The 13,831-nt window shown below is 36.2% G+C and overlaps 1 protein-coding gene across 1 annotated transcript in view; it reads right to left on the bottom strand.

Annotated features, from left to right (window-relative positions):
- Nucleotides 1-225: 225 nt before the first annotated feature.
- The window catches only part of LOC136041806 (homeobox protein engrailed-like), a 39,233-nt gene continuing 25,627 nt past the window's right edge, over nt 226-13,831 (bottom strand). The window contains exon 2 of the mRNA XM_065726564.1: nt 226-679. Within this exon, the coding sequence (XP_065582636.1) occupies nt 369-679 (311 nt within the window). The 3' untranslated portion in view covers nt 226-368. The remainder of the gene's footprint in view (nt 680-13,831) is intronic.

Raw genomic sequence — 13,831 nt, 5'->3', positions numbered from 1 at the left:
TCTAGACACTAAATTCATCATTTTTTAATATTGAAAGATAATTACTCTCTACTTTCCACTACGAGCTTCAATGTAATCAATAAAACGTTTCAATATAATTAAATTGTAGCAAAGACAGAAATCCCTATGTTAGCTTGTGCTATGGCAATTTTGTCATTTACACTATGTACTGTTGCTATCCAACTAAACCCTACAACCTTCTTCTAAACACACAAAAACTGTGCTTAAATTTCTTTGTATTTTTCAATAGCGTAAACTCATATTGAATAATCGATAAAAACTCTTAATTTACATCATTAATGATCATCACTATAATGGTTTGGATCATTAACTGTAAACGAACCATTTGTGTTTTTCTTCTCTTTAAGTCAACTCTCATCTCCTTCTTCTTGTAGGGTTGAATGGTTATACAACCCCTCAGCCATAAGCTTTAAAGCTAATGTATTTTTGTGACCCGTTGCTTTTTTCATTTTTGCTCTTTTGTTTTGAAACCAGATTTTGATTTGATTATCATGAAGGCTCAGTTCTCTAGCCAAATCATGCCGTCTTTTCTCAGTCAAGTATCGATTCTGGTTAAATTCGATCTTGAGTCGAGCTAGCTGCTCTGTTGAAAATGCAGTACGAGGTCGCTTGTTATCAGGTGATATTGACTTCCTTTTTAACTTTCTCGTCCGTGGACCTAGAAACGAAAAAAAATGTAAGTATTTTCTACGGGTTGTACATGTTGTTTTGCTTCTAATGTTAATATATATCTGGGAGTTCATAAAACAAGAAAATGTCACCTCATACAAAAAAAATAATTATAAAAAATATATGCTTCTCCTTACTTTCAGTTGAAAAAACTTTTCATATTTATTTTTTCATTGTTTTTTTTAATTATGCTAGAAAATTCTGCTCTACCTTCATGAAAATTTTCTTTCCCCATAACAAATTCCTCCAAGAAAAGTCCCCTCAACATACCCCCCTCTTCTCAACCCCCCCTAACCTAAAAATCCCCCAGAAAACGTCTGTACTCTTCCAAATAACCATTACTATATGCAAGCACTGGTCAAAGTTTGTAATTTGTGGCCCCTCCCACGGGAACTGTGGGGGAGTAAGTCGTCCCCAAAAACATAGTTATAAGGTTTTTTGACTACGCTGAATAAAATGGCTGTCTCAGAATTTTGATCCGTTGACTTTGGGAAAATAATTAGCGTGGGAGGGGGCCTAGGTGCCCTCCAATTTTTTGGTCACTTAAAAAGGGCACTAGAACTTTTCATTTCCGTTAGAATGAGCCCTCTCGCAAGATTTTCGGACCACTGGGTCGATACGATCACCCCTGGGAAAAAAAAAACAAATAAAAAAACAAATAAACACGCATCCGTGATCTGCCTTCTGGCAAAAAAATACAAAATTCCGCATTTTTGTAGATAGGAGCTTGAAACTTCTACAATAGGATTCTCTGATATGCTGAATGTGATGGTGTGATTTTCGTTAAGATTCTATGACTTTTAGGGGTTGTTTCCCCTATTTTCTAAAATAAGGCAAATTTTCTCAGGCTCGTAACTTTTGATGGGTAAGATTAAACTTGATGAAACTTATATATTTAAAATCAGAATTAAAATGCAATTCTTTTGATGTAGCTATTGGTATCAAAATTCCATTTTTTAGAGTTTTGGTTACCATTGAGCCGGGTCGCTCCTTCCTACAGTTCGTTACCACGAACTGTTTGAAAACAGAGTTACACGGAGTTTACAAATAATGTTCTCAAGCAACTTTCCATTTATATAGACACATCAAACAGTTCGTGGTAGCGACAGGGCCCAATAGTGGCCAAAACCCTAAAAACTAAAATAATGATAATAATTGATACATCAAAAGAATGGGCTTTTTTGTGCTGATTTCAAATATATAAGATTCGTTAAGTTTAATGTTACCAATCAAAATCTATGAGCCTAAGATTATTTGCTGGATTTTAGAAAAAGAGGAGAAACCTTTCCCAAAAGTCGAGAAATGTTACTGAAAATGGCACCGTCAGATTCAGCGTATCAGATAACTTTACAGTAGAGTTTCCATGCTTCCATCTTCAAAAACGTGGAATCATGTATTTCTTGTCAGAAGGAACATCACGGATGCATGTTTATTTTCTTCTTTTTTTTGTCTTTTTTTTCTTTAATCTTCCCAGCGATAATCGTGTCGGACCAATGTTCCTAGAAGAATGGGGGCTCATTTAAGCTGAAATTAAAGGTTCTAGCTCCCTTTTTTAAGTGAACAAAAAATTGGAGGGCAACTAGACCCCCTCCCACACTCTTTCCCCCAAAATTCATCCAATCAAATTTGGAGATAGCCATTTTGTTCCATATAGTCGAAATATCTGATAACCATGTCTTTGGGGATGACATAATCCCCCCAACCCTGAAGGAACGGCATTATGTTATAAAATTTTCCCATTGTTCAAATATAATATTTGTTATTAGAAAGTAGAGAAATTTTTTTCAGTGGGGATTTTTTTTTCCTACAGAGAAAATTGGCAATTGGGATGAAAGTTTTGAGAGGCTAACTTTACAGGGGGAACTTTCTATGGAGTAAATTCGCCAGAATTAATATACGAAATTTGTTTTATTTTTCTTACTTTCTCATTGGCATGTGGACTTACTTTCTCATGATGCCTCATTGGCATTTTCTCATTTTACATGTCGAGATTTTCTGGAGGAAGTGTCCGGGGGAAATTTCTAAAGGCGTTGGAATTATCCGGAAGGTTTTTACGTTCGGTGAATTTCCCACGGGAGAAATTCTCGATGGGGAAATTTTCCGTGGGGGAAACTTTCCATCGGTGGGGGGACTCCCGGGAAAAATTCTTCACACAGGGAGATTCCGCTAGGATCTGAAACTGATCACAAAGTAAACAAAAAACAAGTCTTTTCTCAAATGAAAGTATACTGTGGAGTATTTTTCAGGTGGAGTCGTCCACAAGAACTTTTCTGGGGGGAATTCGTAGTGAGGATAGTATATTCTGGGGGTAGTTTACAGGGGAAGGGTTTTACGTGGGAAAAACCTTCTATGGAGGAATTTCAAGTGGGAAGAGAGTATTTTTCATAGAGGGGATGTGGATATCCTGGTACTGTCGAAAAAAAAATCAGGAATTAGATATTAAATAAACAATTTTTTACTTAAATTAAGGGGCAACATTAAAACTTAAAACAAATAGAAATTATGCTATACTAGGGGGGGGGTTGTCACTCCTCAATGCACTAATCCTCCCTTAGAATCAATACTCTTAGAATCATTACTTACAGTAACTGTAGTGGTAGCATAGGCTTACGGAGAGGGGGACAGGGGGGCAGATCCACCCCTAGAATTTCAAATTTACCTTAGATATGGCTGAAAAAGCAGATGGTTGAAAAAGCTAGATGGCTAAAAAGCAGTTGATAAAATGTAGATGAAGCAATTGAGCAATTATCCATAATTCCTTGGAAAGATTTAGTTTTAATCTAAGAAGATTAATGCTGGGGCTTATGGATGGTTCGTAATTTTGCTGATTACTTCTTAGTAAAGATTTAATAGGTATGATAAAACTTACTGGCAAAGTAAGGTTTTGTGAGCTGGCAATATAGCTTCAGCCCCCCAACCTTCATTACAGAAGTGGCTGCCCCCCTGTAGACAAGAAGCTACGTACGCCCATGAGTGGTAGCAGTAATTGTATACATATAGTGCCTTCTGACTAGTTCAATATCCACCACAACGTACCATTAAAGGTCTAACTTAATAGTGGAATCTGTTCTTGAAATATTGCTTTGTCACCTTTTAGAAAATCCACATTTTCATAGCTCGTTTTAATTTAGTTCAATACCCACCGAAATAATCCTTAAAGCTTCATTTCTCAAAAGCTTCGCGTCCCCCCTTAGAATTTCTTGAAAATTTCACCTTCTTACCCTTAGTCATAACTGTAATTGCAGTCATAGTAGTAGCATTGGTGTCACTAGTAGTAATATTAATAGTAATAGCGGTAGTAGCAGCAGTAGTATTAACGTATTGCCTTTTGGTCAGTAAATATGTCCTTTTGATAACCTGAATTTTCATATACTTCTTGAAATTTTCATCTCAATGCTCTTAGCATTACAAGTAGTTGCAATAGATATAGTGGCAGTAATAGTAAATGTAGTAGTGATAGTAGTAGCTTATTAGTAGTAACATACACATATTACGTTTTTGTCAGATGATCTTCCCCTTTAAGCATTCTCTGAAATTTCCAACTTGATACCCAAATCAATTCTTGAGATACGCTCTTTTGACAATGTAAATGCACATAGCGTCTTTTGATTTAGTTCAATACCCTCACCCATAATTGTAAATGGAGTAGTGTGGTAGTAGTAGTGGTGGTGGTAGTTTTAGTAGTTGTGGTAGCATGGAAATATTGCCTTTGTGATTATTTCCCTTATTATTTCCTAAAAGTTCAAAATTAATATACCCAGTCATTACTGAGTTACGCCATTTTATAACCCGCATACACATAACGTGTTTTGTTTTATTTCAACAATAAAAGGCTCATTAGAATTGCCTTCGTCTTTTTCGACTGTAAAGTTCAAACATGCATACTTTTCTCAATAACATATACTATATCTAAATGATGAACGTTTAGAAGAATTGCCTAACTTAGAGCCTTTGCCCTTAGGATTGTGAGGAGGTTGACATCACCAAAAACACAATTACTGGATCTTTAGTCAATTCCGAACAAAATATCTCTCTTATAGTTTTGTAGGATGTGAATTTTAGAAATGATAGGCTTGGGGAGAGTGATTGCCCTTCATTTACTTTTGACTCTTAAAAACGACATTGGAACTTTTAGCTTCCAGTCAAATAAGCCTCCTCCAATCCAAAGTAAACACAACAACCATCCAATACATAAAAACCATATATGCCCCAGGGCATAGCATAAAAACCTTGTTCCTAGGCAATGGGGGGTTGTGTCAATCCTTAAGACATTGTTATACGCTCTTCGGACCATTGTGAACAAAATGGCTATCTTACAATTTCAATCGGATGCGTTTGAGGAAAAGAGGATGTAGGGGAGGGGGAGCCTAGTTGCCATATATCGCGTTTGAATTTTAAAAGGGAACTAGAACTATATATTTTCGATCAAATGAGTCTCCTCTAAAGTTCACGCGACCACTCCTTCCATATAGAACTTTATATTTTCCCGAGGCATAACTTACAATCCTTACCCTAGACCCTGGGGGACTGTGTCAGTCCCAAGAGGCTTGTTATGTGATCTTTAGACCATTTCCTGAATAAATGGCATCTCAAAATTTCTACCTTGTGTATTTGGAAAAAATACGACGTGTGGAGGAGGGGGGTAAATGCCCTCAGATCACTTTGAATTTAAGAAGGACTTTAGAACTGCTGATTTCCAATTCAATGAGCCCACTTCAAAGTTTATACGACCACCCTTTCTATTAACACCTTATATGTCCCGTATAACTTACAACCCTTGCCCTGAGGGCTGTGGGGGGTTTGTCAGCCACAGAGACATAATTTCCGAACCTTAAAACTACGCTGAATCAAATGGCTATCTCAAAATTTGATTGGATATATTTGGTGAAATGATAGGCGTAGGCGGCGGGGGGGGGATGCTTGCCCTCATGCTCATACTTTCCATACTTGAGAGCAGCCTAAGAAGAAAATAAACTAGATGGATGAATTGTTATAAAACTCCATATTTCAGAATTTCCGCTACTACTAACAAGGTGGAATACGCATTATCAACTGCTGTGAACGCTCGTATATTTTGCTGATACACCTGAACCGCAATAAAACCGACACACTTTTTTCATTCGTTTCTAGTTTAAATTAAATAAAAAAAAAACGTCAAGGTTTTTCAACTGAAAGTAAGGAGCAGCATTATAACTTAAACCGAACCGAAACTGTTACATATATTAGGAGGGTCACCTTCTGCTCAAAACCTCACTCTTGACGCTAAAATTTTTCGGTTCTTCTAAAAAGTTTCTTATTGTTCTAATTAAACACCCCTTGTGTTTCAGGAGTCGTTTTCAATGAATTGGGAAAAAATTTAGACTGTAGCGTAACGAGTGAGGTGTTGAGAAGAAGGTAATTCCCCCTTCAAATACGTAATAATTTCTGTCCATTTTGAGTTTTAATGTTGCTCCTTACTTTCAGTTGAAAAAACTGTCATTTCATTTAAATTTCTGATCGTTTTTTAAACACGTCAGGAAATCCGGCTCTACCTTTACGAAAAAATCCTCTTTCCCACGGAAATATTATTAGAACACTTCGATTACGGTTAAAAATTGCACCGGATAATTACTCTCAACATCCCCAAGCGTAAGATTGAGTCGGCAAAGAGTAAGCAAGATATATGAAAAAAAATTCACATAGAAATTCTGGTAAATTCCCCAGTGTAAAATTTTCCCTGAAAAACCCATCCCCTGTAAACTTCCCTCCCCATGGAAAATTCTCCCCGTGTAAAATATTCCCAGCAGAAAATTTATCCTCCCCGCCCGAAAAATGTATTCATACTTCCCAATAGCAAATACTATATGTAAGCAATGGGTAGATTTATTACTTTAAGACCTTTCCCCAGAGGATGTGGGGGGTCATGTTATCTCCAAAGACATATTTATTGGGCCTTTCGACTATGCTGAACAAAATTACTTTCTCAAACTCTTGATTGGACGGTTTTGGGGAAAATGCGTGGGGAGCCTAGTTGCCCTCCGAATTTTTGGGTCACTTAAAAAGAAAAATCGATTGTTTTTGTTTCTGCTCGAATGAATTCTCTCTCGGTGTTCTTGGCCCAAAGGAGCAATAAGCTGCGTTGCTCCTTACTTACAGTTTGTTACCACGAACTGTTTGACATAGAAAAAACTTGAAGGTAAACGAATAAGACTTAAAGTGTTCCCCTAAGACAGGCGGAATCAATATAGTATTTTCCTTTCTCTTATCTTTAGGATTAGAATTTTCTCTTGGCAGTTGCTAGCAAAAATGATGTTTCTGTGTCATGCTACGCATCAATTTTAAATTAAACTTTAAAAATATACACATTTAATCCGACCCAAATCTGAAATACCAGACTGTCTTTGTTGATTAAGTCTTTTTTTGTGGTTAATATAATGGCGTGAAAAACACTTCTATTCATTTGAGACACCATAGAGTTACTAAACCGAAAGCGTGAACTTATATCGATGGTAATAAAACCATAAATAGTAAAGGCTGAAATTAACGTCATACCACAAAATACTTTTTTCAGAAGCAATTTGATAATCGATCAGCGGGGAATTCAATTAATAGATAAATAATTTTGTTACAGTAGAAGACAAAAACAGAGATGTATCAAAGACCACCCAAAAAGACTGTCTTAGACAAAAGGGTATAAATAACAATTTCCGACAAAATTTTGGGGCATAGTGTCGCTGACATAAATTTAAATTAGTGTCGCCAAGAAACAGGTGTGAAAAGTTACTTTAAGTGAAGTAATGCATAATTTGGATTTTAAAAGCTTTTAAAAACCTTGATCTTTTTATAATTAATTAGTTTTTACATAAAACTTAAGACAAACAAAACTTTTATCACATCACTTAATTTGACAAATTGGAAAATAGAAGGTAAATTAAAGATATTCATGAGTCAGACGGCAATAATCTGAGATCAAAATTATTGGCTGCTTATAAGAAGCATCGCTTTTATAAACTTATGGGATGGAGAGAGATCAACGTCTAAAATAACTTACTAAAGATATTCTTTTTATCTTGAATTTAACCAAAACTGAATAATTAATGCCATAACATGGATGAAAGGACAGAACTTTGGCCTTTCAAGTCAACGTACTCGCCCTGACTTAGTAAAGAGCAAAGTTTGCCCTGGAGAGTTAATTCACGAAAATGCTGGGATGAACCAAAATGTTTCTCTTCAGAATCTAGGGACGGGTAGTATTGTATTTTTCATTTTATATAACGGTTATGTTACCTTGAAAGACCGAACTCCGGTGAATTTCAACATCCACCGGTGAAAGTCCAAAATAAGGATATTTAACGAATATTTCGGAAAGACACCAAGCGACAATGTCTTTGTTGACCAGTCAGCTTTGTCTGTATTGCGCAAGGTTTTTTGGTCGCAGGTTACCTTAGGTTATAAACCTTAAGAATGGGTTAATAATTAGATTGGAATCTCAGAAGTATAAACCTACGAAACGCTCAACATTCACCATTAGTGCATGGTGAATGTCTACAAACACATATTCACTTGGCGTATGTCCAAAATTCTTAATATCGGTATTTCAGACTTTCACTGGAGAATGTCGAAATGTCTCAACTTTGGTTTTTCAGCGTAACAGATATGAAAAAAAAACGTATTTTCCAATGATACAAGAAGATACGGTATTATTTATCACTGAAAGCCTTTGTTGACCATGGCTAGTAAAAAAAAAACAATTACGTACCAATATAAAATTTTTAAACAGAGAAACACCTTTAAATCGAAACTAATAACTAAATAAATTGAAGAAAATTGCTCTATATGCCATTCCTGTGCCCATTAACTCTCCCTAGTTTTTAATCCGTGCATTACATCTGTGGCTTAATATAAAATTTATCCGCTTCTACCTTTAAAATTTCCTCCCTTGGATCATTTAATTTCTCAAAAAACATAAAATGCAAATCTATCTTCAAACTCACCCTTTCCAAATATTTTCTTATCACCAAGTGATGACATATTACCTTTTGCTCATATCATCCACTTTAATTCCTCCTTATTAAGCCTTGGCTTATAAAATTACTTTCCCATGCTTCCTTGATCCTAACATACAGAGAAAGAGACAGGAATTTGTTTTCTCACATTGCCATTTCTGAATGTTCTGGTTCTCCAAAATAGTCTTTACTTGTTTGGCTATCCCTCTCTCCGTAAAGAAGTAAGTGAAAAGAAGAGCTAAGAGCTAGTATGGCACTTGTGACGAGGCAAGAAGAGCTACGAGCCAAGAGCTCATATGGTATGAGCTATAACAAAACTCTAAAAATCAATAGATTGATTTATAAGGAAAATCAGAGGCTTAATGCCGGTTAGGATTTAAAATAAGAGCTCTGAGTCACGATGTCCTTCTAAATATCAAAATTCATCAAGATCCGATCACCCACTCGTAAGTTATAAATACCTAATTTTTTCTAGTTTTTCTTCTCCCTTTCCCTCCCCCCCAGATGGTCGAATCTGGGAAAACGACTTTATCAAGTCAATTTGTGCGGCTCCCTGACACGCCTACAAATCTTCATCGTCCTAGCACCTCCAGAAACACCAAACTCACCAAATCACTGAACCCCTCCCCCAAAAGAAAGCGAATCCAGTACGGTTACGTAAATCACATATCAAGGACATTTGCTTATTCTATCCACCAAGCTTCATCCCAATTCCTCCACTCCAAGTGTTTTCCAAGATCCCCCCCAACTTCCCCCAATGTCAAAAGATCTGGTCGGAATTTGAAATAAGAGCTCTGAGAGATGAATTCCTTCTAAATATCAAATCAAACAGTTCGTGGTAACGAACCGTAGTAAGGAGCGACCCGGCTCAATAGTAAACGAAACTCTAAAAAACGGAATTTTGATGCCAATATATACATCAAAAGAATCAGTTTTTCATGCTGATTTTAAATATATAAGTTTCATCAAAAGTAAAATTTAGTCTTTATCATCAAAAGTTACGAGCCTGAAAAAATTTGCCTTATTTTAGAAAATAGGGGAAAACACCCCCTAAAAGTCACAGAATCTTAACGAAAGTCACACCATCACATTCGGCGTATCAGAGAACCCTATAGAAAAATTTTCAAGCTCCTATCTACAAAAATGAGGAATTTCGTATTTTTTGCCAAAAGACAAATCACGGGTGCGTGTTTATTTGTTTGTTTTTTTTCCCAGGGGTCATCGTATCGACCAAGTGGTCCTAGAATGTCGCAAGAGGGCTCAATCTAACGGAAATGAAAAGTTCTAGTGCCCTTTTTAAGTGACCAAAAAAATTGGAGGGCACCTAGGCCCCCTCCCACACTCATTTTTTCTCCAAAGTCAACAGATCAAAATTTTGAGACATCCATTTTGTTCCTCATAGTCAAAAACCATAATAATTATGTCTTTGGGAATGAATTACCCCCCCCCCCCCCACAGTCCCTGGGGGAGGGGCTGCAAGTTACAAACTTCAACCAATGTTTACATATAATAATGGTTATTGGGAAGTGTACAGTCGTTTTCAGGGGATTTTTTTTTGGTTTTTGGGGGTGGGGTTGAGGGGAGGGGGCTATGCAAGAGGATCTTTCCTTGGAGAAATATGTCATGGGGGAACAGAAATTCAATGAAAAGGGCGCAGGATTTTCTAAAATAACTATAAAAAACAATGAAAAAATTAACATGGAAAAGTTTTTTCAGTTGAAAGTAAAGAGTAGCATTGAAACTTAAAACGAACAGAGATTATTACGCATATGAGGGGTTCTAAAAATACTTTAGCATAAAGAGCGAGGTATTTAGGAGGAGATAAATACCTCGCTCTTTATGCTATAGTATTTTTAGTAATTTCAACTATTTATTCTACGGCCTTTCTGATTCAGGGGTCATTCTTAAAGAATTGGGACAAAACTTACGATTTAGTGTAAAGAACGAGATATTAACGAGGGTACAAACCCCCTCATATACATAATAAAAATTAAAGAATATAAAAGTTTGTTACGTAAGTTAATTCTTAAATTACGTATATTTTTTACTAATAAAAAAATTCGTTAAAAATTAAAATTTATAGTTGCCTTTTTATGTAACCGAAAAATTGCATGGCAACTAGGCCTCCTTCCCCATCCCTTATTTCTCAAAATCGTCTGATCAAAACTAAGAAAATGCCATTTAGCCAAAAAAGGGATTAATATGCAAATTTCATTTTAATAATTTATGTATGGAGAGCCAAAATCAAACATGCATTAATTCAAAAACGTTCAGAAATTACATAAAAAACCAGTTTTTTTAACTGAAAGTAAGGAGCGACATTAAAACTTAAAACGAACAGAAATTACTCCGTATATGAAATGGGTTGTCCCCTCCGCAATCCCTCGCTCTTTAGCTAAAGTTTGACTCTTTGCCACGATTCTGCTTTTGAAAACAGTTAAAAGCTTTAGCGTAAAGAGCGAGGGATTGCGGAGGGGACAACCCATTTCATATACGGAGTAATTTTTGTTCGTTTTAAGTTTTAATGTCGCTCCTTACTTTCAGTTAAAAAATCTAGTTTTTTTATGTAATTTCATTAAGATCCGATCACCTATTCATAAGATAAAAATACCCCAATTTTCAAGTTTTCTAAGAATTCCGGTTAATGTCACAGGATCTTGTCGGAATTTAAAATTAGAGCTTTAAAGAACAAGATCCTTCTAAATATCAAATTTCATTAAGATCTGGTCACCCTTTCGTAAGTTACAAATACCTCAATTTTCAAAATTACCCCCCCCCCCCCAACTCCACTTAAGAGAGCAGATCCTGTCCAGTTATGTCAGTTTCGTATCTTAGACAGGTTTTTATTCTACCCATACAGTTTCATCCTGATCTCTCCGCTTTAAGTATTTTCTAAGATTTCTGGTCCCTTCCCCCAAACTGCCTCCCCCAAATGACGCTGGATCCGGTTGTGATTCTAAATATGAAGTTTCATGAAGATCCGATCACTCCTTCGTAAGTTAAAAATTCGTCATTTTTTCTAATTTTTCATAATTAAACCCCCTCCCAATAGAGCGGATCCGTTCCAATTATGTAAATAACCGTTCGTAAGTTAAAAATACTACAATTTTCTATTTTTTCCGAATTAACAGGCCCCCCACTCCCTCCCCAAGATGGTCAAATTGGGAAAACGACTATTTCTAATTTAATCTGATCTGGTCCCTGATACGCCAGCCAAATTTCATCGTCCTAGCTTACCTGGAAGTGCCTAAAGTAGCAAAACCGGGACCGACAGACCAACAGAATTTGCGATTGCTATATGTCACTTGGTTAATATCAAGTGCCATAAAAGCGTCTGGTAAGAGAAGAGACAATACTAAATGAGAATTAAATACAAAAAACAAGTTTTTTTAACTGAAAGTAAGGAGCGACATTAAAACTTAAAACGACCAGAAATTACTTCGTATATGAAAGAGGCTGCTTCCTCATCAACGCCTCGCTCTTTACGCTAAAGTTTGACTCTTCCTCTCAATTCTTCTTTTTAAAACAGTAAAAAACTTTAGCGTAAAGAGCGGGGCGTTGATGAGGAAGCAGCCTCTTTCATATACGAAGTAATTTCTGGTCGTTTTAAGTTTTAATGTCGCTCCTTACTTTCAGTTAAAAAAACTTGTTTTTTTGTATTTAATTTCTGGACGTTTTTGAATCAATGCATGTTTTGATTTTGGCTCTCCGCAGAGGAATAATTAAAACAAAATTTGCATTTTTTTTTGGCTAAATGGCTTTCTCATAATTTTGATCGAATCATTTTGAGAAAAAAAGAGCGGGGGGGAAGCCTAGTTACCCTCCAATTTTTTGGTTAATTAAAAAGGCAACTAGAATTTTTAATTTTTTACGAATATTTTTATTAGTAAAAGATTTACGTAACTTATAAATTAGCTTACGTAAAGAACTTTTGTATTCTCATATTTTTATTACATATATGAGGGGGTTCGCCCCCTTGTCAGATCCTCGCTCTTTACACTAAAGCTTAAATTTTGTCCCAATTCATTAAGAATGACCCCAGAATCACAAAAGCCGTAGAATAAATAGTTGAAATTACTAAAAATACTTTAGCGTAAAGAGCGAGGTATTAGGAGGAGGTGAACCCCTCAAATGGGTAATAATTTCTGTTTGTTTTAAGTTTTAATGCTGCTCCTTACTTCCAGCTGAAAGAACTTTTTCATATTTATTTTTTCATTGTTTTTTTTTTTTTAATAATGCTAGTAAATACTGCGCTCCCTTCATGGAGATTTTCTTCCCCCATGACAAACTATCGATGGAAAGTTCCCCCAGCATATCCCCCTCTTCTCAACCCCTCCCCCAACCAAAAAAATCCTCCTGAAAACGCCTGTACACTTCCCAATAACCATTACTATATGTAAGCACTGGTCAAAGTTTGTAACTTGTTGCCCTCCCACGGGGACTGTGGGGGAGTAAGTCGTCCCCAAAGACATAGTTATAAGGTTTTTCGACTACGTTGAATAAAATGGCTATCTCAGAATTTGGATCCGTTGAATTTGGTAAAATAATTAGCGTGGGAGGGGGCCTAGGTGCCCTCCAATTTTTTTGGTCACTTAGAAAGGGCACTAAAACTTTTCATTTCCGTTAGAATGAGCCCTCTTGCATCATTCTAGGACAACTGGGTCGATACGATCACCCCTGGGAAAAAAAAAAAAAAAAAAAAAAAAACAAATAAACACGCATCCGTGATCTGCCTTCTGGCAAAAAATACAAAATTCCACATTTTTGTAGATAGGAGCTTGAAACTTCTAGAGGAGGGTTCTCTGATGCGCTGAATCTGATGGTGTAATTTTCGTCAAGATTCTATGACTTCTAGGGTGCGTTTCCCCCTATTTTCTAAAATAACGCAAATTTTCTCAGCCTCGCAACTTTTGATGGGTAAGACTAAACTTGATGAAACTTATATATTTAAAATCATCATTAAAATGTGATTCTTTTGATGTAGGTATTGGTATCAAAATTCCATTTTTTAGAGTTTTGGTTACTATTGAGCCGGGTCGCTCCTTACTACAGTTCGTTACCACGAACTGTTTGACAAGAGCTGAGAGCTCATATGGCACTTGTGACGAGGTAGTAAGAGCCAACAGCTCATATGGTATGAGCTCTAGCAAAATTCT

This window comes from Artemia franciscana, unplaced genomic scaffold (genome assembly GCF_032884065.1).
Source record: "Artemia franciscana unplaced genomic scaffold, ASM3288406v1 PGA_scaffold_38, whole genome shotgun sequence".
NCBI lineage: Eukaryota > Metazoa > Arthropoda > Branchiopoda > Anostraca > Artemiidae > Artemia > Artemia franciscana.
The sequence above is the reverse complement of the archived record's forward strand: the minus strand, read 5'-3'. Positions and strand labels throughout refer to the sequence as shown.